Below are 25449 nucleotides of genomic sequence, written 5' to 3'. Positions count from 1 at the left end.
TGGGGCTATGCATGCGCCATCACTTTATGTGCTGTGTGATTTTGTAATCAGTTCATGAGATAAAATGAAAGTAGAGACTGTAATAAAATCTTCCAAAAAGTGTGGTATATCTAATGCAATAGATGGCACGGAGGATGATTTGTTGTGAGACACTGACGACAAAGCCGAAGCCAACTCACCAGATTCAGACTTGGACCATATGACAACAATGTAAACAGTGAGACTCAGGATGTGCGAGGAGAGTTCTCTACCTCAGATGATGGAGCTAGTGATTTTGAAGGATTTTAAATGATTTTTTTTTTTTTTTTTTACACCACATTTGTAATGAATTTTAGTGAAAAATAAAAATTGTGCACACTACAACAGCTGTTTTCAAGACTAAAGACCCCAGCAACCTTCGCCAACTCGTCATTACGAAAGATTGTACGAGATTTGAGGTTAGTGTTTTTGTATTTACAATCTAGTAGCTTAAAAATTTGTTATAGGGTGGTATTTTGAGTAGAATTTTAAGGCTTCTGTTTTTGTACCTGGCCTATAAGACAGCCCCTGGTTTTGGGGTGTTTTTTTGATGATTCAAGGGTCATCTTATCTGCTGAGGTATACAGTAGATAAAAATGGCAATAATTAAACCCTATAATCATTCGTCGTAGTACCTCTCTCCAGGTCATAGCATTTTGAAAAAAGAAAAGCTTCGAGCTGTCTCTTAAAGGATTCAACAGAAGAGAGTTGTCTCATGGACAGTGGCAACCTCTTATATAATCTAGGGGCTCTATACACAGAAAAACAATCAGAGAAGGATGATTGGTGACTGGCTGCAGGTTCGTCAAGATGCAAGGAATCATCTTCACTATGTAACATCACACCTGGGTGCGCCGATGGGATTTTAACAATTCAGCAAGATACTCTGGTTCACCAAACTTAAGAACTTTGAATGTAATAAGACACAGTTTAAATTCAGTTCTAGCCTTTACTGGTAGCCAATGCAGCTCAATTAGGAAAGGGGTAGTCGAGGTTCTTGGGGGGAGACCAAAGGTTAGACTGAAGTTCTGTAGTATATTATTTGGAAGACCAATCCACAGTGAATTACAATAATCAAAACGAGACGAGACCACTGCATGGACCAGTGTTAAGAGGCAATGTCTATTCACAAATTTTCTCACTGAGTACAGATTTTTTATATGCAAGCTACACCCTCTGACGACTTGAATAATATTTTCTTTGTAATATAACTTCGAATTAAAATAAACACCCAGATTTCGAACAGAACTGACTGAACGAAGCTGTGACACGCCAGTGTTCAGAACCAGGGTGTTATCAGTGTCATCACCCTTTCTGTTTCCTCTGATGATGATGATAATCTCAGTTTTACCATCATTCAGCTTAAGTTTCCTTCTAGCCATCCAAGTCATAATATCAGACATTAGAGATTCAAGCTTTGTCTTGGTACATTAATATCTGACATCTTATCATACAGCTGTCATCAGCATTGAATGATGGGACATGTCATGAGCATCAAGTAAAAACAGTAAACTACTCTTGTAGATTGTGAATAGAATTGGACCCAAAACTGATCCTTGAGGGACTCTGAAGAGAAGGGGAGCAGAATCAGAGCTAGCATAATCAACAACCACTCTCTGAGATCTGTCCAACAGATACAACTTAAGAAGCAAAAAAGCACTGTCATGAATGCCATAAAAATACAGATCATCCACAGTAGTTTATGATCTATTGTATCGAAAGCTGCAGACAGATCCAACAGAACTAGGAGAGTGGGCATCCCACTACAGATGGTTACCACCAAGTCGCTATGAATCCTTGTTAGTGCAGTTTCAGTTTAATGGTATTTTCTGTATGCCGATTGAACAGCAGGAACAACTCTATTGTGATCCAGTAGCAGTAAGAGTTTATCAAGTATGGCCTGCTCAATAATCTTGGATAAGAAAGACAGGTTAGAGACGGGATGATAATATGTCATGCTCTCGATATCAAGGCCAGGTTTCTTGATTAGGGGCCTAAGCATGGCACGTTTCTCAGACTGCACAAAATTACTTTCTGCAAAGCAGTATTGTGTTGCAGATAGATTCTCCACCATGCTCGTACACATCAGGCAGTCATGACATGTAACACGGATCAAATGGGCAAAATGTTTTGTTAAATTCTCTGATGTAACATTTGACTTTGTTTACATCGTGTGGATGAAATGTTGAAAGCAAATGACCCCCAGTGCGCCGTGATTGGAAGTCAACTGAGTACACGTCACTAGGAGAACTGTTGTCTAAATCATTTCTTATGCGAGATATCTTAGTTGTAAAAAATGAAGCAAAATCAGAAGCCAATTGGGCATCAGATACAGAGGTTGGTTTAACAGTTACATTCCTCCGGCCAGCAAAATTGTTCACAACTGCAGACAGTTTTTTTTATCGCCACCACATGAATCAACTTCTTTTGATAATGCCTAGCCTTTTGGGCTTTTACAGCGGGAACGACTGCTCTTCTCGCAAAAACAACGGAAATGAGTTCATTCGACCCGCTGCAAGCACCACTCACACTCTGCCTTTCTACGTTGTCTATGCAAAGAATTTATGGATGGACCATACCACGGAGAATTATCATGTACAGTGATTGTTTTTGCTACCTCAGGACAATAATGGTCATAAATTGACCTAAGCTCATTGCTGTATATATCAACCAATTCATCAGAAGAAAGATTTGAAGAATCAATGTAGTTTAAATGCTGGTCAATTTCGAGACACATGAAATGGGGGTCAATATTCCTGTACTCTCTGGACCTGATAACATTTTTATAGGAAGGGGCTTTCGGAATATCAGAACTAAGAGTGATCAGAGTATGATCAGAGATGAGAGGGTCAACTGAGTCAACTTCCACATCAGATACACACCAGCAACCAATAGGGGACAAGATCAAGTCAAGGACATGTCCCGAGACATGAGTTGGATCACTCACGTGATTGAAAAAATTATTCTGGGTGATCAACTCAAGGAATTCTGAAGAAAATGGCTTTGACTGTGGACTGTCAACCCAAGAATTGAAATCACCCCAAACAAGAAGTCCTCCAGGTTAAGAGAAAAAAATTCAAGAAACTGCCCAAACTCCTTCATAAAACCTCTGTCTGTGCCCGGATGACCTGGTTGATAGACAGTTTCAATTTTAATGGCATTCTGATGGAAATTTATTAATACTTCCATAATTCAAATGAAGATGGGGCCAGGTCTGAGTCTATGACAGAATGATTTCATTGATACTGGTCAGTCAGACCTCTGCCCTTATTTCATAAGTCCATCAGTTAAGCCAGAAAAAAATGGAACAGGTATTTGTTAGCTTAGGTGGCTTTTGAGCTTTCCAATATCTTGAGCTTGACCACTTAGATGCAAAGAACTGTACCTACTTTCTGACTGATGTAAAGGAAAAAAAATAACATTTAACTTTTTTATGTCATCTTGTTATTAAATCTGCAATATCTTAGAAACAAATTGCCTGTGATGTTTCAATACCACATAGAAATTTGGCTTTCCAGTTTCCCACAGTTGACGGTTGAAGAAACTTGTGATATACCATACAGTGACCCCTCTGTATGTGCTGACTGTGTGCCCAGCTTCCTTGCATGCAGATGAAAAAATGGTATCAAGAACACTGTATGTGCAAAAAGCATGCAGATTGTGTGGCATACTTTTTGTTCATCTGTGATAATTGAAACTTTGTGGTTATTTATTTGTTTATTTTTTTTTAAGTCTCTAATGTCACTGTTTTCAGTTGCTTTACCTATTTACAGTAGGCAGTGCCTATAGGAAGTGTAACGGCGTACGCAGCTTGGGGTCGTAGAGGAACTTCAGTATGCAAGATGAGGTTAGGTGAAAGGGCTGGTTATCATTTTAAACTTTTATACATTATTGGGATATAGATCTCTGAGCCTGTGGATTGCACTCCGAGTGCACAGAATCATAGTTTAACACTGTGTCCATACATACAGAGGGTCACTGTATAATCTTGGAATATGTTACCTATATTTAAGGATTTTTTTTTTTTTTAACACAGGCAGCCCATGAATTAGGTAAGGGAAGTTCTCTTTTTGCATACATTCCAACTGTACCTTGTTTGAAAATCAACGTCATCATGATCATCGTCATTATTTCTGATGCCTTGCTCCCACTTGGCAGCTGCCCAACAAGGTATGAATAAAACTACTGTTAAGTATAAGGCAATTTTTTTGTAGTGGGGAATAAGCAAAAAGAAAATGTGTAAAAGTGTTTTGTAGTAAGGTGTGGACTTATTGTCTGTACTTCACATTTTGCAGGCCCTAAAGAGTTAGATAACAAGTGGCAGTGTCAAAATAGTGAGAGCATTGGTCAGCTGTGGATTCAGTTGTTCCGGTTCTACACCGTTGGCTTCCGCACATCTGACTTTGTGATAAATGTCCGCCAGCTACACCCTATCACTAAAGTGGAAAAGACATGGAGCAAGAAAATTGCTGTTGAAGGTAAGAATTTTGTGTGTGTGTGTGTGTGTGTGTGTGTGTGTATTTACCTAGTTGTGATATACAGGAAACGAGCTATGGGTGGAAGTGAAGTTAGCAGGGGAGTGAAAGATAAAAATGGTAGATTACTAGTGGAGAAGGGAGAAAAAGTGAGCAGATGGAGAGAACACTTTAAGGAATTGTTGAACGTAGAGGATGGAAGTAATGCGAGTATAAGTGGCTGGGGAATGGCTGGGAGAAGGAGGGAGGTGAGAAGACAGGAAGAAATCAGTAGGATAGAAGTTGTGGAAGCAATGAAGAAAGTTAAATCGGGGAAAGCCCCAGGAATTGATGGAGTGTGTGGTGAAATGCTGAAGCATGGGGGAGAGATAGTAGTAGAATGGATGTGGAAGATGTGCAGATTGGCCTGGGAGGAAGGTAGAGTCCCGGAGGATTGGAAGTCAGGTATAATTATTCCCTTGTACAAAGGAAAAGGGGAAAAAGAAGTGTGTGGTAATCATAGGGGCATCTGTCTTCTTAGTATAATAGGAAAAGTGTATGGTAGGATACTTATAGACAGAGTTAGAGAAAGAACAGAGAAATTAGTTGGAGAAGAACAGGGAGGCTTTAGGAAGGGAATAGGTTGTGTAGATCAGATATTCATTCTTAGATCTTTAGTGGAAAAGTTTCTAGAGGAGGGAAAGAAGTTGTATGCGGCTTTCATGGATTTGGAGAAAGCATATGACAGGGTGGATAGACAAGGATTGTGGAAAGTGTTAAGAATATATGGAGTAGATGGGAAGTTGTTGAATGCCGTGAAGAGTATGTACGATGGTGCGAAGGCTGCAGTGCGTGTGGATGGTGAACTAAGTGAATTTTTCTCTTTGAAAGTTGGGTTGAAACAGGGATGTGTCATCTCTCCATGGTTGTTCAATCTGTACATGGATGGGGTAATAAAAGAGGTACAAGGTAGGGTAGTGGATGTTGGAGTGGCCCTGGTGAGAGAGGATAGTGTTTGGAAACTCCCTGTACGGTTGTTTGCAGATGATACTGTGTTGTTGAGTGAAGACGAAGGGAAGCTGCAAGGCTTGGTGGATGAGTTTGAGAGAGTGTGTAAGAAACGGAATCTAAAGGTGAATGTAGGGAATAGTAAAGTGATGGTCTTTGAGAGAGGTGAAGTCAGTGAATGTACAGCGAGGTTGGATGGTGAGGAATTGGAAAATGTGAGTACGTTTAAGTACTTGGGTAGTGTGATGAGTAAGGATGGAGGTTTGGAGGGTGAAGTGCTTGAAAGGGTACAGCAGGGAAGAAAGGTTGCTGGTTCTTTGAAAGCAGTGATAAGAAACAGGGAAGTGAGCATGGAAGTGGAAAAGTTACTACATGACAGTATTGTGATACCAACTCTAACGTATGGAAGTGAAGCTTGGACGTTGTTGGAAGGGCACAAGTCAAGAGTGAGAGCACAGTGGAAATGAGTTATTTAAGAGGAGCCTGTGGAGTCACATGGAGAGACAGGCTGACGAATGAGGATATAAAGGAGCATTGTGGTGTTGACGTGGATGTGATAGGAAGCATTATGAGGAACACACTGAGGTGGTTTGGCCATTTGGAGAGGATGGAGGGTGAAAGACTGACGAAGAGAGTGTATGTGAGTGAGGTGGAGGGGGGAAGAGGGAGGGGGAGGCCGAGGATGAGATGGAGGGATTGGGTGGAGAGGTATGTGAGAGAGGGGGGTGTGAGTTGGGAGCAGGGCAGTGAAATGGCGGGGGACAGGGTGACTTGGAGGCGATTTGTTTGTGGCCACCCCAAACGGGATTGAGGGGTCTGGCAATAGATAGATAGATATGATAGAATTGATAGGCAGGCTTTGTGGACTGTTTTGAAACTGTATGGACTTGATGGTAGGTTAGTCTATATCTATCTATCTATAGCCCGACGCCCTAATCCCACAAAGGGTGGCCGCAGACAAAACGCCTCCAAGTCACTCTGTCACCCACCATTTGACTCCCCTCCCCCCAACTCACCCCCCCCCTCCCTCATATACCTCTCAACTCCATCCCTCCACCTCATCCTCGGTCTACCCCTCCCTCTCCCTCCCTCCACCTCACCTACATACACCCTCTTAGTCAGTCTTTCATTCTCCATCCTCTCCACATGTCCAAACCACCTCAGTGTATTTCTCCTAATCTTTTCAACCACATCCACATCTACCCCACAACGTTCCTTCACTTCTTCATTCGTCAACCTGTCCCTCCACGTCACTCCACATGCTCCTCTCAAGTAACTCATTTCCACTGCTCTCACTCTTGACTTGTTCCCCTTTTGCAAGGTCCACGCCTCGCTTCCATACGTCAGGGTAGGGATCACAATACCATCATGCAGTGACTTCTTAACTTCCATACTCACCTCCCTATTTCTCATCACTGCTTTCAGGTTAGTAAAAGGAGTAAAAAGTTTTTGTGTAAATAGTAGAAAGTGTGTAAGAGTGGGAAACACTGAGTGATTGGTTTCCTGTGAGAGTGGGGCTACAGCAGGGATGTGTGATGTTGCCTTGGTTGTTTAATATTTATATGGATGGTGTTGTAAGGGAGGTGAATGCAAGAGTGTTAGGTGGAGGTCTGCATTAATGTTGATGGTAGAGAGAATCTGAAGCAGCTGCTGTTTGCAGATGATACTGCACTGGTGGCTGATTCAGAGGAGAGATTGAGACAGTTGGTAGAGGAGTTTGGAAGGGTGTGTGAAAGGAGGAAATTGAAAGTAAATGAGAATGAGAGTAAAATGATGAAGTGTACGAGGTTGGTAGGTGGTAGGAGGATGAATGTAGTTTTGAATGGTGAGTTGCTTGAGGAGGTAGAGTGTTTTAAATATTTAGGGTCACATGTTGCTGTGGATGGAAGAATAGATGCAGAAGTGAAGTTTAGAATGAAAGAAGTAGGAAAGGTGCTGAGAGGAATGAAGAAAGTGTTTAGATGTCATTCGCTTGAAATGGATGTAAAGAGAAGGCTGTATGAGGGTATTGTGGTACCGACTGTGTTATATGGGGTTGAAACATGGAATATGGGTGTAGCAGAGGAGAAAAGCTTGCATGTAATGGAGATGAGGTGTCTGAGGAGTATGTGTGGAGTGACGCGTATGGATCGAGTGAGAAATGATGAAGTGCGAAGGAGAACTGGAGTTGTTCGGGAGATGGGTGGTAGAGTTGAGCAGAGGGTGTTGCGATGGTTTGGGCATATGGAGAAATGGATAATGAGCGATTGGTGAAAAAGATAACTAGATCAGATGTGAGAGGTGTAAGGCTGAGTGGAAGACCACAAACAGGATGGATGGACAGTGTGAAGAGAGCGTTGGATGCGAGAGGGATGTCTGTTGAGCAAGGAAGAGTGTCTGTGCATGATAGAAATGAACGGAGAGAAATTGTGAATGAATGAATGATGATGCAGCCCTGAGGGGATATTCTCTTGTACTTTGTCTTATCACCTAATCAGGTCAGGTGTGGTTAAGGGGATGGGTCCATCATGATGTGGCAGGGGTAAACCAGCTCTGCTGTCGGGCCCTGCTGCGGGTGTCACTGATTTCTCTGCACAGTTGACCCTTGTGTGGTGTGGTGTGGTAGGGATCTGTCCTCTCCCCCCTCTGGGACTAAGATGTGAATGAATGTGTGTGAGTGGATGAGTAAATTGGAGTGTGTTGTCCTGTCTCAGCTACCTCCCTTTCCTTGGGGGAAGCAGCCTAGGTATATAGATAGATACATAGCATTGCAGGATCTTTATAGAACACTCCTTCTTCTTTCAGTTTGGTGATTCCTTCCTTTTGTTTCAATTTCCCATTAACAAATCTATAAAACAATTAGGGTTCTTCCTTACATTTGTCAGTTATACCTTCTTCAAAGTTCCTTTCTTCCTCTTTACATATTCTTGTATATTCATTTCTAGTTCTTCTATATTCTTCCTTTGTTCTATTATTACTTCTCTTTCTCCATTTGTTGCATGCCTTATCCTCCCTCTCCCCTTTTTTTTTTTTTTCTTGCTATCCTACACCTTATGTTGAACCAATCCATTTTCCTGTTTTCTTTCCCACTTACTCTTGCCACATATTTTTCAACTCCCAAATTATACAGGTCTAGAAAGATATCCCACTTCCTCTTGCCACATATTTTTCCACTCCAAAATTATACAGGTCTAGAAAGATATCCCACTTCCTCTGTATCTCTCTTGTTTCTTTGAATTTTCTCCAATCTGCATATTTGAAAAATTTCCCCAATCCTTTCAAGTTTGTTTTTCCAAAGTTGTATCTTCCCACCCCGTTTGGGATACATGGCGTCTGGCAATGAATGAATGAATGAATGTATCTTCCCTGCCTATGAAGCTCATATCTAGGCACCACATTCCCTGTTATCATCTGGAACTCAGTGACCACATGATCATTTTTTCATATAGGACACAGATATTTCAAAGATTCTATTATGTCAGGTTCTGTAAATCTAGTCTTGCTGGTGTGTCATCACCTCTGAATCTTGTCTGTTCTTTGACTCACTGCATCATGACAATATTCATTGCTACATTTAACAATATAATGCCCCATGAATCTTCACTGCCTCCTAAGTCCCATTCCTCCCAGTTCACCTCTTTACAGTTATAATAAGCCATCAGAATTATGTTGTTGCTTTTCTCAGTCACTTTCTGTAGATATCTAACCATGTCTGACAACATCTCTCGGTATTCATCGTTATTCCATGCTCTTGTCTTAGGGAGAACATATACTACTGCCATGTCTCTCTTGCCATTCTCTCTAGTCTCTAATTTCATATTTATCACTTCAGCCCTACCCTCTCCCAGTTCCACATTATCCACTTTTATGTTCTTCACTGCTGTCATCGCTTCTCCTGTTTTTTTGTTTTTGTCTCTTCTCCACGGTTTGTATTTACCATCTTCCATATGGATATCAGTATCCTCTCTTAACTTGTTACTACAAAGCACATAATATCTGGTTCATATACCCCCGAGAAATCATTTATTTCTAACCTTGCCAATATTAAACCATCAACATTAGTATATGCCACTTTCAAACTTTTTTCATTGTTTTTTATTCCCTCTTATCTCCCTCTCTCTGCTGGTACCACTTCCTCAATTTCTGATCCATAATTCTCCAATAGAACACTGTCTTGTCTTCCTCCGTTCTCTGTTCGTTTTTTTACCTTTGCTTCCATTACTAGTTCCTTTCTTGTAGCTCTTTCTTCCTCATTTGCATCTCTCATTATCCAAACATTTTTGAACTCCTCTTTGTCTGATAATTTCCATCTTTTGTTGATGATTTCATTTACCCTTACATGAGATTTAAACTTCAGTTGGCCTTGCCCCTCCCTCCTTGTACTTTCCTAACCTAAAAACTTCTTCAGTGTCTTCTTGAGCTTCGTTGTTACCCTCCATAACTACTGATACTACCTCTTTAGCCTTACTCAGTTCTTCTCTTTCCCTTTCTGATCATACTGTCATACGTTTTTCTTTTACTCTTGAAATTATCATGCATTTTTTCTTGTCTCGCTTTTGTGATTGGTTTATTACCCATCAAATAATTCAGTGATGGTCTCTTGGTACTATTACCCATTTTCAATATTTTACATTTTTTGTGTTGAATTTCATTTCCCACATCCGGCTCCAGCCATGAATTCCATCCAGGTCCTCCTGCAGCATTTTACAGTCTTCTTCAACTACTACTCTCCTCATGATACTTGCATCATCAGCAAACAGACTTGCATAACTGTTCATTCCATCTCCCATATCACTTATGTAAATCAGGAACATTACTGGCGCTAACACCGAACCCTGTGGAACTCGATTTGTTACTTCCTCCCACCGAGACATCCCGTCTTTTATTACTCTCCTCATTTGTCTGTCCCTCAAAAAGTCTCTCATCCACTCTGAGGGGTTCCCCTTCAGTCCTCCTATGTGTTTCAATTTTCACATTAGTCTCCTGTGGGGTACCTTGTCGAAGGCTTTCTCCAAATCGAAATGCACACAAACCACCCAACCATCTCTCTCCTGTAGCACGTCTGTTGCCCATGAGTAGAAGCTCAACAAGTTGGAAACACATGACCTTCCACTTCTGAATCCAAACTGACTTTCTGCTAAAGTGTCCATCTCCTCCAGATATTTTATCCATCTGTCTTTCAGGATTCTCTTGCATAATTTTGCAACCATGGTGGTCGGGGCCGCTGGTCTGTAATTCAGGGGTACTTCCTTGTTCCCTCCCTTATAAATTGGTACCACATTGGCCCTGTTCCATTCCCAAGGCACTTTCTCTACTTCCAGAGAACACACAATTAAACCGTGAATCTTATCCACCATTTTTTCTCTGCATTCATTTAGTATCCAGTTAGAGATCCTGCCTGGTGCTGGGGCCTTCCTCACATCTTGAGTTTCCAGTAATTTGTATGCTTCATGCCCTTCAGCCTTTACATCTTTTAACACTACATTTCGAGTCACTCCCTCCTCCACAAAATCACTTTCTTTTGTGAAGACTGATTGGAAGCATTTTTTCATTATATCAGCTTGCATAACTGCATCTTAATAGACATTTCCTTCTACTTTCATTTTATTGATTCCATCCTTTTGTTTCAATTTGCCATTAGCAAATTTGTAAAACAATTTAGGTTCATCCTTACATTTGTCAGGTATATGTTTTTCAAAGTTTCTTTCTTCCTCTCTGTATATTCTTGTATATTCATTTCTAGTTCTTTATATTCTCCCTTTGTTCTACCATTACTTCTCTTTCTCCATTTGTTCCTTGCCCTATCCTTATCTGTTTTTGCTGTCATACACTCTTTGGTATGCTAGTCATTTCTACAGTTCTCATTCCCACTAACTTTTGACACATACAGTTCCACACCCATTTTATAGAAGTCTAGAAAGATATCCTACTTCTTCTGTATCTCTCTTGTTTCCAAGAATTCTCCCCAATCTGCTTCTTCAAAAATTTTTGTCAGTCCTGTAAAGATCTGCTTCTTCAAAAATTTTTGTCAGTTCTGTAAAGTTTGCTTTCTCAAAGTTGTATCTTCCATGCCTGTAGAGTTCATCTCATGTCTTCCCATTTCCTTCTATCATTTGGAACTATCACTACATGCTCACTTTTTCCTATAGGACACAGATATTTCAGAGATTCCATTGCATCAGGTTCTTTGGATAGAATTAGATCTTGTCTTGCTGGTGTGTCATTCCTCCTAAATCTTGTCTTTTGTTTGTCCCACTGGGCCATTACATTATCCATTGCTACATTTAATAGTATACAGCCCTACAAATCTTCACTACTTCCTGAGTTCCACTCCTTCTGGTTTACCTCATTACAATTGAAGTTCCTCATCAGGATTATGTTGTTACTTTTCTCAGTCACTTTCTGTAGGTATCCAACCATGTCTGACAACATCTCCTGATATTTCTCCTCATTCCATGCCCTTGTCTTCAGGGGGGACTTACTGTATGCTACTGTGATGCCTGTCTTGTCTTTCCCTCTGGTTTCAATTGCCATGTTTTCACTTCAGACATACCTTCTCCCAGTTCCACACTATCCACATTTAGGCTGTTTTTCACCAATATCAACACTCCCCCTCCCGTTTTTTTTTTCTTTTTCTATCTCCTCTTCATAGTTTGTATTTCCCATTTCCCACTTGGATTTAATATTCTCTTTCAGCAAGGTATCTATGAAGCACATAATGTCTGGTTCATTTACCTTCAAGAAATCATCTGTTTCTAGCGTTGCTGAGATTAAATCATCTGCATTAGTGTGTGTGTGTGTGTGTGTGTGTGTGTGTGTGTGTGTGAGAGAGAGAGAGAGAGAGAGAGAGGCTTGTTCATACTAGTCTGCCACAGCTCCTTGACCTAAGACTATTGTCTAGGTATTTTTATCCATCTTCATTCTAACCACAGTGATATGATGTTCTAAATATTTTGTGTGTTTTAACTCAAGCATTTTACCATTTAAGACAGTCAGTAGAATGTGGGAAACGACCAGATCTCTGAAAAATGATCATTACAACGTTAGTTTACACCAAAAATGGTAGAGAAATAAGTGCTAGAGTCTAGGGTCATTAGGTAAAGCAAACATTTATATATTTTTCTTCATTACTTAACAGATTCAGGTACGATTCCAATTATTGGATAATTTTTCCCTTCTGTTATCGATGCCGATATTAAGAGGCCTTTGCTTGCCAATATACAGCACTGGGCTAAGGGACTGACAAGAGATTGAGCTGACTGGATGAATTTTGTGCAGAGAAGTGCATGACCAGGGATTTGGCACCCCTTTTTAACATGACAGTGACCGATTGGCTTTATCAGATAGGTATATGTGAAGTTACAGAACATGGTAAAAAATTTTTTGGCGTATCAGATGGAGCCAGGATTTTGAGGGCTTGAATGATGAGTTAATGGAAGCATGGCCCATTGAATTGGGCATACTTTGACTGTCTGGACCTTGCTACTCCTCACCCTGCCCTAGGATGGGAAAGGAGGTCTGAATGATGGTGATTGTGTTGATGATGACTGAAGTACTGGATGATGATGGGTCACTTCTGTGACAGAAACTGGTGTGACTTGGCCCTATGGATCAACATTCCTTTAGAACCCATGAAGCAGAGCTTAAATACATTTAATAAAGCTGCTCATCAATGTCAAGCATGTGCAAGGCAGTCGCTACAAAATCAATGCCTGTGGATGGGACTGTAAGGATGGAAATTCCCTGATTTTGTACTGTCATTGGGGTGTGGTAAATCCATCTCCCAAAACTTGTGTTGTAAGCAGCATTTCAGCATCCTACTCTGGTTGAAGAGAGACATTATTACAATTAATAATTTTTTTTAAGATTACGAGAACTATAGGGCAGTTTCCCCAGATTTTTTTTTTTTTAATGCGAGGAAAAAGGAACCAAAGGCCATGAGCCCGCAGTAACAGTTCCCTCCAAGAGAAAAACAAAATACAATAGAGAGCCAAATTCAAGATCCGATCATTTTGAGATGCCTGGACACACTGCGTTTGAAAGACTGAAGATCATAGGCAGCAGGAAATACAGACAGAGGGAGACAGTTCCAGAGTTGACCTGTTGCATAAATGAAAGACTGGGAGTAACGGTTAACTCTTGCATTAGAGAGTTGGACAGAAAAGGGATGAGAGTTTGCTGCCAGACGGGTGCTACGCGCCCGTCGTAGAGGTGGAGGAATGCAAGCAGACAGTTCAGAGGAGCAGTGATCATTAAAGTAGCGATAGAAAAGAGATAAAGATGCAACAGTGCGGCAAAGAGACAGAGGTTGAAGGGAGTCAGCAGGAGGAGGAGAGTTAATGATGCAACCGTCGTAGAGGTGGAGGAATGTAAGCAGACAGTTCAGAGGAGCAGTGATCATTAAAGTAGCGATAGAAAAGAGATAAAGATGCAACAGTGCGGCGAAGAGACAGAGGTTGAAGGGAGTCAGTAGGAGGAGGAGAGTTAATGAGACGAAAAGCCTTTGACTCCACCCTATTGAGAAGAGCTGTATGTGGGGAGCCTCCCCACACATGAGAGTTGTACTCCACACAGGGGCGGATAAAACCCCTGTATAGAGTCAACAATTGTGCAGGGGTAAAGAACGAGCGGAGTTGGCTTAGCACACCCAATCTCTTGGAAGCAGATTTTACAAGAGATGTAATATGATCTTTCCAAGATAAGTCCCGAGTAAATGAAACCCCAAGCATGTTCAAGGATGATGCAGGATTAAGCTGAATATTATTAAACATTAGTGGGTATACCTGTGGAAGATTTTGTCGGATTGCCGTTCTTTGTAAACAGCTTCTCATAGAAGGATGTGCTTATGTTTGATTCATCACAGTATGCTCTTACCACTGACTCTGCTTTATGTCAAACTAAGGACCTCTCTCCTAACCACTTGAATAAAGTCATTTGGGGGTTTTGATATGTGGGGATCTGTAGAGGATGTTATTTGGCTGAAAGTTTTGGTTGGCTCTTGTGGCTGTGCTTTTACTTATTATAACCTTCATCAACCCCTCTCCTGTTATGTCTGTCCTACACTGAATAAAGTCCTCTGATGGTAGCAAGATTATTGTAAACATCATCATCATCATCATCCAGACCTCCTTTCCTACCCTAGGGAAGGGTGAGGAGTAGAAACATCCAGACTGGCCAAGTTTGCCCAATCCAGTGGGCCACGCTTCCATTCACTCATCATTCAATTCCCCGGAATCCTGGCTCTATCTGATACACCAAAAACATTCACCATATTCTATAGCTTCAAAAATTTTTCCAGTCGCTGTCACTTTAAAAAGGGGTGCCAGATCCCTGATCATGCACTTCTCACAACACTCATCCATGCAGCTCGATCTCGTCGGTCCCCTAGTCTCTCTGACTTCAATATCTCTCTTCCTCACACACTCATCCTCCATATCGCTCTACCTTCTCTTTGGCCTACCTCGTCTTCTCCCTTCTTCAGATTCACTCAGATATTTCACTGCTCCATTGTTATCCATTCTCTCCACATGACCCATACCATCTCAGTACACTTTCTTCGAATCTGGTGTCCACAGACTTCCTCACTCCACATCTTTCACAAATCACATTATTTCGTATCCAATCCACTCTCTGTACTCCACATACATTCCTCAGCAGTCCCATCTCAACTGCTCTCACTCTTGACATTTTATTTTCATGCCACACCATAGTCTCACATCCATATGTTAAAGTTGGCACTAACATGCCTTCATGTAATAATAATAATAATAATAATCTGGCCTTTTGTTTCTCAAAAGCGCCAGTTCTTCCTTTAGGAATTCACTAGCGCTCGACACCCATACATTATTTTTTACAATGACAAGAATTGTGACATTTCTTATATATAATACAATCTACATCATATATACATGAAAGTGGCAATAATTAAACCCTATAATCATCCGTCATAGTACCTCTCCCCAGGTCATAGCATTTTGAAAAAAGAAAGGCTTTCAGCTGTCTCTTAAAGGATTCAACAGTAGAGAGTTGTCTTATGGACAATGGCAATCTGTTATATAATCTAGGTGCTCTATACGCAAAAGAACGATCAGAGAAAGATGACTGGTGGATGGCTCCTGGCTCATCAAGACACAAGGAATCATCTTCACTGCATAACATCACACCCGGGCGTGCCGACAGGAGTTTTAACAATTCAGCAAGATGCTTCGGTTCACCAAACGTAAGAACCTTGAATGTAATAAGACACAGTTTAAATTCAATTCTAACCTTTACTGGTAACCAATGCAACTCAGTCAGAAATGGGGTAGTTGAGGTTCTCGGGGGGAGACCAAAGATAAGCCGTGCTGCCCTGTTCAACACAGACTGAACTTTTGTTAGTATATTATTTGGAAGACCAACCCACAGTGAATCACAATAATCAACACGAGACAAGACAACTGCATGGACCAATGTTAAGAGGCACCGTCTGTTCAGGAATTTTCTCACAGAGTACAGATTTCTGATATGCAAGTTACACCCTCTCACAACCTGATTAATATGTTCTTTGTAATTTAATGTAGAATTAAAATAAACACCCGGATTTCGAACAGAACTGACTGGGTGAAGCTGTGACACGCCAGTGTTCAAAGCCAGGGGATTATCTGTGTCATCACCCCTTCTGTTTCCTCTGATGATGATGATCTCAGTTTTACCATCATTCAGCTTAAGTTTCCCCCTAGCCATCCAAATCTTAATATCAGACATTAGAGATTCAAACTTTGTCTTAGTATCGTTCATATTTGACATCTTAACATAGAGCTGGGTGTCATCAGCATAAAAATGATAGGACACATTATGAGCATCAAGTAGAGATGATAAACTACTTGTGTAGATAGTAAATAGAACTGGACCCAAAACTGATCCTTGAGGGACTCCAAATAGAAGGGGAGCAGAATCAGAGCTAGCGTAATCAACAACCATTCTCTGAGATCTGTCCGACAGATACGACTTAAGGAGCAAGAGGGCACTATCACGAACGCCATAAAAATACAGATAGTCCAACAATAGTTTATGATCTACTGTATCAAAAGCTGCAGATAGATCCAACAGAACTAGGAGAGAGGACATCCCACTACAAGTGTTTGCCACCAAGTCACTCTGAATCCTTGTTAGTGCAGTTTCAGTTGAATGGTATTTTCTGTATGCTGATTGAACAACAGGAACAACTCTGTTGTGTTGCAGTAGAGTTATGAGTTGATCGAGTATGGCCACCTCAGTAATCTTGGATAAAAAAAGACAGGTTAGAGACAGGACGTTAATTTGTCATGCAGGTTAGAGACGGGACGATAATTTGTCATGCTCTCGACATCAAGGCCAGGTTTCTTAATTAGGGGCCTAAGCAAAGCATGTTTCTCAGACTGCACAAAATTACTTTCTAAGAAGCATCTGTTTATTATGTTGCAGATAAAGTCTGCAGCGTGCTCATACACATCAGGTAGTTGTGACATGTTACATGGATCGAGTGAGCAAAAAAAAGTTTTCTGATATAACATTTGACTTTGTCTACATCCAGCGGATGAAATGTTGAAAGCAAATGATCCCCGGTGCACTGTGGCTGGAAGTCAACTGAGTACGCTTCACTAGGAGAACTGTTGTCTAAATCACTTCTAATGCGAGATATCTTACTTGTAAAAAATGAAGCAAAATCAGAAGCCAATTGGGTATCAGATGCAGAAGTGGGTTTAACAATTACATTCCTCCGGCCAACCAAATAGTTCACAACTGCAGACAGTTTTTTTTTTTTTTTATCACCACCACAAGAATCAACTTTATTTTGATAATACCTGGCCTTTTGGGCTTTTACAGTGTGAATGACTGCTCTTCTCGCAAAAACATAACGCAAACGAGCTACTTCGGTCCGCTGCAAGCGTCACTCACATTCTGCCCATCTATGTTGTCTACGCAAAGAATCAATGGATGGACCATACCACGGAGAATCATCACGTACAGTGATTGTTTTTACTACCTCAGGACAGTAATGGTCAAAAACTGACCTAAGCTCGTTGTTGTAAATATCAACCAACTCATCAGAAGAAAGACCCGAAGAATCAGTGGAGTTTAAACGTTGATCATTTTCAAGACACATCAACTGGTGGTCAACATTCCTGTAATTTCTGAACCTTATGACCTTTTTATATGAAGGGGATTTTGGGACATCAAAATTAAGAGTGATCAGAGCATGATCAGAGATGAGGGGGTCTAATGAGTCAACCTCCACATCTGATACGCGCCTGCAACCAACAGGGGACAAGACCAAGTCAAGGACATGTCCTGAGACATAAGTTGGATTACTCACATGATTGAAAAAATTGTTCTGGGTGATCAACTCAAGGAATTCCGAAGAAAATGGTTTTGACTCTGGACTGCCAACCCAATAATTGAAATCACCACATACAAGAAGTCCTCCAGGTTTAAGAGAAAACCCTCCAAGAAACTGCCCAAACTCCTCCATAAAACCTCGATCTGTGCCCGGATGACCTGGTCAATAGAAAATTGCAATTCTAATGGTATTCTGATGGAAATTTATTATTACTTCCATAAAGTCAAATGAAGATGGGGTCAGGTCTGAGTCAATGAGAGAAACGTTTGCAAGTGCTGCCGAGTAGATGAGTGCTACACCTCCTCCTGGATAGTCAGCAGCAGGCCTTGGAATACTAATTATAGAATGTGTCTTAGGCAAAGCATTACGAATAATATCGATATCCGACTCATACAACCAGGTATCAGTCAAGCACAAAATGTCAAGCTCATGCTGCTTTAGAGTTTCATTAATATAGTCTATCTTATTTCGGATAGAACGAATATTTAAAAGACCCATCCTTAACTGGTTCGAGAGGGATGTAGTCAGTTTTTTGAATGGTAAAAATTGGTGTTTTCAATCAATCTATTCCTATGAGAAATCATAATTGGACAGTCTTTACTTGATGCTAAATGGGCAACCGACTGTGAATTTGAATTAGCATCTTGATGTCTTAAAGAAGAGCAGTTGATGCATTTTGGAGAATTTCTGTTACTACAATCCATAGATTAATGGGTTCCAGCACAAAAGACGAATTTAGGTTCATCATTTTTCCTAGAACATCTCTCAGATGTATGACCAAAGCCTTGATGGTGATGACACTGTGTAACCCAGAATCTATTGAATGCGCGGGATCTTGTAAGATCCACATAGATGTAATTGCCCTGTTCTACAATGGAGGATCTCACCTCTGGCGACATCTTCAAGCCAGCATTTTTGGTGTCATTCCTTGTTCGTGTGAAGAGAAGGTTGAGGGTACAACCTTGATCAACGAACATCTTAATTTTATTATTTTTTCTCAGAATGTTTGGGATGATGTCATAGTCACCTAAGGAAGAGGAATGGCCTGTCACGGTCATTTTAGGCAACATTTTCTTTGGCACTGATGTGCAAAAAGTGCCCTCAGAGTCAAAATGATCACTCAGCACCCCAGTTGCTTCACCCTTGGCTTCAGCTGACGGAAACTTCATTACCAACCCACCAGACTTGGTCTTAAGACAGCTATCAACCGGTACCGAGTTAAGTACACCTCTGATGTCTTCTGGTCCCATCTGATTTGTCCGGGCATCAGCACCACTCTTTGGTTTCACAGTCAGTACATGCTGACTATGAGCTTTTTTCTGGCCATGAGCACTGATCTCAACCACGCCCTCAGGCAGATCCTTCCCTTCCCCCACGAGAGACCCGCGAACAGCATCGGCAAATGACTTGGCCTGATCTTGCGTGACCGCCATGGGTGATGAGACCTTGGTCTCTAGTACCTCCAGTCTAAATGAAACATCTCTAATTGCCTGAAAGATTGGCCCAATAACTTGATCTTCAAACTCCTTCTTGGTACTACTTCCTCCACCAGCCAAGACCTCATTCGCTGGTGCAACACATTGGCTACACAGCCAGCGGAAGCCTAGCTGGTGGCTCTTCTTCATAAATGGATAGTCGTCTGTGTCCAGATTTTCACAAGTTATATGAACCCACTCACTGCAGGAGGCGCACTTCAGTGCTTGTGCACTTTTCGCTACAGACCTACTGCAGTTAGGGCACTGGTGTTGTTTGCTCATGATAAAGAAGAACAAAAAACAAAATAAAATAACAACAACAGCAAAAAGTATATACAATATTACCCGGGATAAACCTGGGTAGCGCCGCCCCCATTTGTGTCATCCTAATTTAGGAGAAAAAAGAAAACCGAAATAAAACACAAAGAAGAGAAATGGAAAAAAAATAGGGTGTCTGCGAGGTCACCACGAGCAGGTGGGGTACGACTTGACTACCCTTCTAGGAAAGGTAACCCAAACCAAGGTGCCGCAAAAGTGTTGAGATGGTATTGACAACTTTTCCCAATTCGAGCTTTATAGCAGCATCAAATATGTCACTTCAGCAAGACCTCATTGGTTATGATACTGCCACTGCGCAAAGCCTCATTCAGCTGCAACACTCAAGCCTTTGTTTCTTATCAAGGCCTTCATAGCACCAGCTACTTTCCTTCCTTATGTCACTCTACTTTCCACTTATTTGTACATTTTCCTCTCATTTCTATCGCTGTACCCAGGTATTTGAACTCTCACCATTTCCAGTCTCTCCATTCTCTGTAACATGACGCTGGGAGTCACCTACTCTCTCAATAACCATCACTTTATTCTTTTGTACATTTACTCCTCCGGCACGACGCTAACAGACATCAGCAAAACTTTCCACTAGTCTACCAAGTTCTCATCCGGTATTTGCAAGTAGTACTTCATCATCATCACCATCATCATCATCTGGACCTCCTTTCCCAGTCTAGGGCAGAGTGAAGTGTAACAATGTCCAGATTTCATCATCGGCATACAGCAAATTTGAAACATTACATTAATTATCAATGCCATCCCTCTCTCCATTAACTCGTGTTTTTACTTCTCACATCACCCCAGCCATTCAGTATATGTATTGAAAAACCATGGGGATGTCACACAACCTTATTGCACCCCCACACTGATTGTGAACCATTCTCTTAGATGGCCATTTACCCTTACACTTGCTTCGCTTCCATCATATAAACTCTTGACGGCACCTAGCAGCTTACTGTCTACACCGTACATGTGGAAAACCTTCCACAATCCTTCTCTGTCTGCTTTCCCATATGCTTTTTCCAGATCCATAAATGCCATAAACACCTTATTGTCCTTCTCACAATTCTTCTACACTATCTGACCCACTGCATTTATTTTATCCACACATCCTGTGGCACTCCCTAAGCCACCCTGCTCATCACTCAGTAGGACTTCTGATATTTCTTTTACTTTCTCTATAATTTTTCTTCCATGTACTTTCCCTACCACAGTTACTAGACTTAAGCCATGATAATCTTGCACTCACTTTGCCCACCTTTATTTTTGTTCAGGGGTACAATCACAGCCATTTTCCACTCCGCTGGCAGTTTCACTCATCCATGCCTTCGTACATATCTCCAAAAAGTACTTCATTCTGCTCTCTCCACTACACTTAATCATCTCAGGATACACCTTTTGAACCCCAGTTGCTTCCCCATTTTTCAGCCGCTTCACACATTTTATATATATATATATATATATAAAATGTGTCCAACTTTGAGCATAGGCTTTACAGCCTGCTCCTAAGGCCCAGTAGTCCTCGTACATATCATACACCTCTACATGTCACCACTTTGGTGCTAACACCCACCGTCAATAATGAATACAGTACATGCTAGGGCTGTCTCATACAGAACTGGTGTATTGGTATTAGCAGGGGTATTTTTATGACATGGCAGCGGGTCTTCTGGTAGATAAGTAAAGTCTGATTTTAAGATATTCAAATCCTTAAACTGTTCCCCACCCCAGCTGTGATTTGAATCTGGGTCCAGTAGGACTGCAGGCCACCTCTCTACCGATTGAGCCACCGCCTCCCCCTAGCCACTGCCTCTGCTCTCTCTATTCCCATTCTTCAGGCTTTCAAAATATTCTTTCCATGTGGTTCTTCCTTCATCCCCATGGGTTAATAATCTACCACTTACATCCCTCACACTTTCACATTTCTTTCCGCTGTCACTTCAACATTTCCGCACCTCTTTCCAGGATGACTTACTATTTTCAGAGTAATTTGCATTCATTTTTCTTCCTAGATCAGTTGTAAACAGTTGATGATATTTCTCTCACACCTGACTTCTTTCAGATCCTTTCCTTCAGAAGAGGAACCTAACTCGGACTGTAAGTGGTAACCAAGTCTTTGAATACATTGCTGACCGCCTCAAGATGACCTACAGATACTTCTCAGTCCCGCAGCTCCATTATGGCCCACTCTTTCTCCATATAGTGATCAAGGAGGTAAGTGGTTCAGCATGGATGGTTTGGTTTAGGATGAGAATGTCAAGAGGATAGACCTGGGGAGTTGGGTGAGGGGTTGTAGAAGTATTGTGGTACTCTCACCAACCAAGGGTCTGCCATCTACCTTCTGTCAGTGGTCTTTGAAAATTAGGCTCCTTAATCTGAAGCAGATGACACTGATCTATGATGAAATAAAGCAATCATTGTCAGTTGCTGTAGAATCTCAAGACAGAAGTAGGTGATGCGACAGGACTTTGGTCACTGGGTGTACTGGGTTGTCAGCAGAGAAATAGAATGAGGAAGACATGAAATGAGGTGGTGTATGCAGACCTTTGATCTATAGTCCTGTTACTTCTAACTTGACCCCCCCCCCTTTTTTTTTTTTTTTTTTTTTTTTTTTTTTTTTAATGTGGCTCAGTGACAGAATGAGATAATTCTGTGGCTCTATATCCTTTGTATGCCATTTTTTCACGACAGCCATCATATTCATGTGTTAATTTATTGCTACAACTCAGCATTCAAGATGGAAAGATGGCAGTTTTAGGCCAAGTTAGAGTAAAAAGGGTATAGTTACGGTATATTACTAGAGAGCCAGCTCAAAACAAGGTGGAGTGGTATCAGGTGAACCTATCCTATTCATGCCACAAGAAGGACACGTAAAACTGAAAATGATGATAAACGATTTTTAGTGAGTGAAGAATTATGAAGTTTAAACAATTCATGATGACATAAAAAGAGAAACCTGTACTTTACAAGGAAAAATCATCCAGTATATTACCATTGTGCTGGGAATCGAACCTGGGACTCTTAGGTGAGAGCCAGGCAGCAGTCCACTACACCACGATCAGGTAAAAGTTATCTCACGTCGTCAGTCTTGTAACAAATGTCCTCCACCCCCACTGTGGGCATGAAGAGGATGAGATAACCCCCTGACTCTCAAGCAGGTTGATGCATTTAATCTATCCCAAGCACTTATGGCAAGTCAAAATGAAGAGAGAACCCTGTACTTTACATAGGAAAAATCATCCAATATATTACCATTATGCCGGGAATCGAACCCGGGACTCTCAGGTGAGAGCCAGGCAGGAATCCACCACACCATGACCAGGTAAACATTATCTCACAGTCTTGTAACCAGTGTCCCTCCTCCCTCACTGTAGGCTTGAAGGGGCTGAGATAATCCTCTGGCATTGGAGCAAGTAGATGTTTTTAATCCATCCCAACCACTTAGGGCAAGTCAGAATGAAGAGAGAAACCTGTACTGTGCACAGGAAAAATCTTCCTGTTCTTCTCAAATAACTTGTATCCACTGCTTTTCTCTTAACCAGTCTCTTTCCAGGAGGGTCCATACTTCACTTCCATATGTTTGATTTGGGATCACAATACTGTCATGGAGTAACTGTTTTACTTCCATGCTGACTTGCCTAAGTTGAATTCAATAATTTGGTTTTAGCAAGAAAAAAATAAATGCATCATCAGTTTGAAGATGTTAAGTTTTTCTGATACTGTTTGTTCGTTAGTTTGTTTTTGAAGGCTCCAGCATGCTTGCATGCATCAGCCTTGGTCACCAAATGACGGCTTTCCAAGTTGCTCGAGCTCTGGCAGCTTCCCTATTCAGTTCCTTATCCCTGAGGTCAGATTGTGTGACCTCATCCCAAGTCTTTTTTGGTCTACCTCTCGTAACCCTACCCCTAACATTAACATCTCACTTTCTTCACGCGGTTACCATCCCCCATCCTCTCCACATGCCAAAACATCAGTGATTACGTTATTGTGTTCCCCCCCCCTTTTTTTTTTTAAATAATCAATATATTTAAGTACAGATCATATGATTGTGGTATGCAAGATCAAGCTGAGAGAAGTGAGGTGGATCAGGAGAGAGAGGAGCAGTCAGGGAGAAAGACTGAAAGTTGAGAAGCTGAGGATCAAAGTAATGGCAGATGAATACAGGACCAAAGTAGAGGAGGAGTTAGAATCGGTGAATTAGAATGAAATGGATCTGGACAGTCTGTGGAATGCATATAGGGTTTGCTTAGTTGGGAATGCTAAAGCAGTGTGTGGTGTGGCAAGAGTAACAACAAAGAAGAAAGGTACAGCATGGTGGGATGAGGAGGTTAAGAGAGCGGTGGAGGAAAAGAGGAAGAAGTGGTTAAAGTGGTTACAGGATAGGGGTTCAGTTAAAATAAGAAATGAAAATATTGAGAGCAAGAAGCACGTAAAGAGACTAGTGAAGAGGAAAAAGGAGGAGGTAAATGATGATGTACGGAGAAAAATGATTGCGAACTACTCTGAAAATAGGAAGTTATTCTGGAAAGAGGTGAGGAAATATAGAAGTGAAAGTGGAGAGAAATGTAATGGTGTGAAGGATGTAGGTAGATTATTAATCCATGGGAATAAAGTAAGGACCAGATGGAAAGAATATTTTGAAATCCTGATGAATGGGAGTAAAGAGAGCAGAGTGGCTGTAAACATGATTGGTTTTCAGGGTGTACAGAGAAGGAATGGAGTGCCAGGAGACATGACGCTCACACAGGTGAAGAGTGCTGTGAAGCGGCTGAAAAATGGGAAAGCAGCTGGGGTTGATGAGTTGCAGGCAGAGATGATTAAGTGTAGTGGAGAGAGTGGAATGAAGTGCTTGTTGGAGATAAGTGAGAAGGCATGGATGGTGAAACTGTGCCTGCAGAGTGAAAAATGCTGTGATTTTACCCCTGTACAAAAATAAAGGTGAGCTAAGTGAGTGCAAAAATTATCGTGGCATAAGTTTATTGAGTGTGGCAGGGATGGTATATGGAAGAATTATTATAGAGAAAGTAAGAGAGATCTCAGAAGTTCTAGTGAGTGATGAACAGGGTGGCTTTAGGAGTGGCAGAGAATGTGCAGATCAAATATTTGCAGTGAGACAGATAGAAGGCTTGTGAGAAGGACCATAAGGTGTTTATGGCATTCATTAATCTGAAAAAGCATATGACAAAGTGGACAGAGAAGGATTGTGGAAAGTTTTGCACATGTATGGTGTAGATGGTAAGCTGCTTGGTGCCATCAAGAGTTTTTATGATGGTAGTGAGGCATGTGTCAGGGTTAATGGGCATCTAAGTGAATGGTTCATGATTGGTGTGGACGTGTGACAGTGATGTCCCTATGGTTGTTCAATATATATATGGATGGGGTGATGAAAGAAGTAAAAACACGTGTAAAGGAGACGGGAATGGCGTTGGTAATAAATGGTGATGGATGGAATATCTGAAATTTGTTGTATGCTGATGATGCAGTACTGCTTGCAAAGACCAGACAAGAACTTGGTAGGCTAGTGCAGAGTTTTGCTGATGTCTGTGAGCATTGTGCTTTGAGAGTAAATGTAGAAAAGAGTAAAAAAGTAAAGTGATCGTTATTGAGAGAGAAAGTGACTCCCAGTGCAATGTAACAGTGAATGGAGAGAGACTGGAATTGGTGAGAGAGTTCAAATACCTGGTTATAGTGATTGAAAAGAGGAAAATGTGCAAAAGAAGTTGAAGTGTAGAGTGACACAAGGAAGAAAGGTAGTTGGTGCATTGAAGGCCTTGATAAGAAACTGAGGCTTGATGGTTGCAGCTACATGAGGCTTACATGAAGGAGT

General features: G+C 41.3%; 1 protein-coding gene across 1 annotated transcript in view; it reads left to right on the top strand.

Annotated features, from left to right (window-relative positions):
* The window catches only part of LOC145408784 (uncharacterized), a 197722-nt gene that overhangs the window by 57033 nt on the left and 115240 nt on the right, over window positions 1-25449 (top strand). Inside the window, exons 10-11 of the mRNA XM_080279433.1 lie at window positions 4314-4496; window positions 21685-21836. Coding sequence (XP_080135559.1) covers window positions 4314-4496; window positions 21685-21836 — 335 coding nt within the window. The remainder of the gene's footprint in view (window positions 1-4313; window positions 4497-21684; window positions 21837-25449) is intronic.

The sequence above is a fragment of the Coenobita brevimanus genome, chromosome 78, assembly GCF_032717465.1.
Source record: "Coenobita brevimanus isolate Jiangsu-jjx chromosome 78, ASM3271746v2, whole genome shotgun sequence".
Taxonomy (NCBI): Eukaryota; Metazoa; Arthropoda; class Malacostraca; order Decapoda; family Coenobitidae; genus Coenobita; species Coenobita brevimanus.
This window is presented reverse-complemented; position numbering and strand designations above follow the sequence as displayed.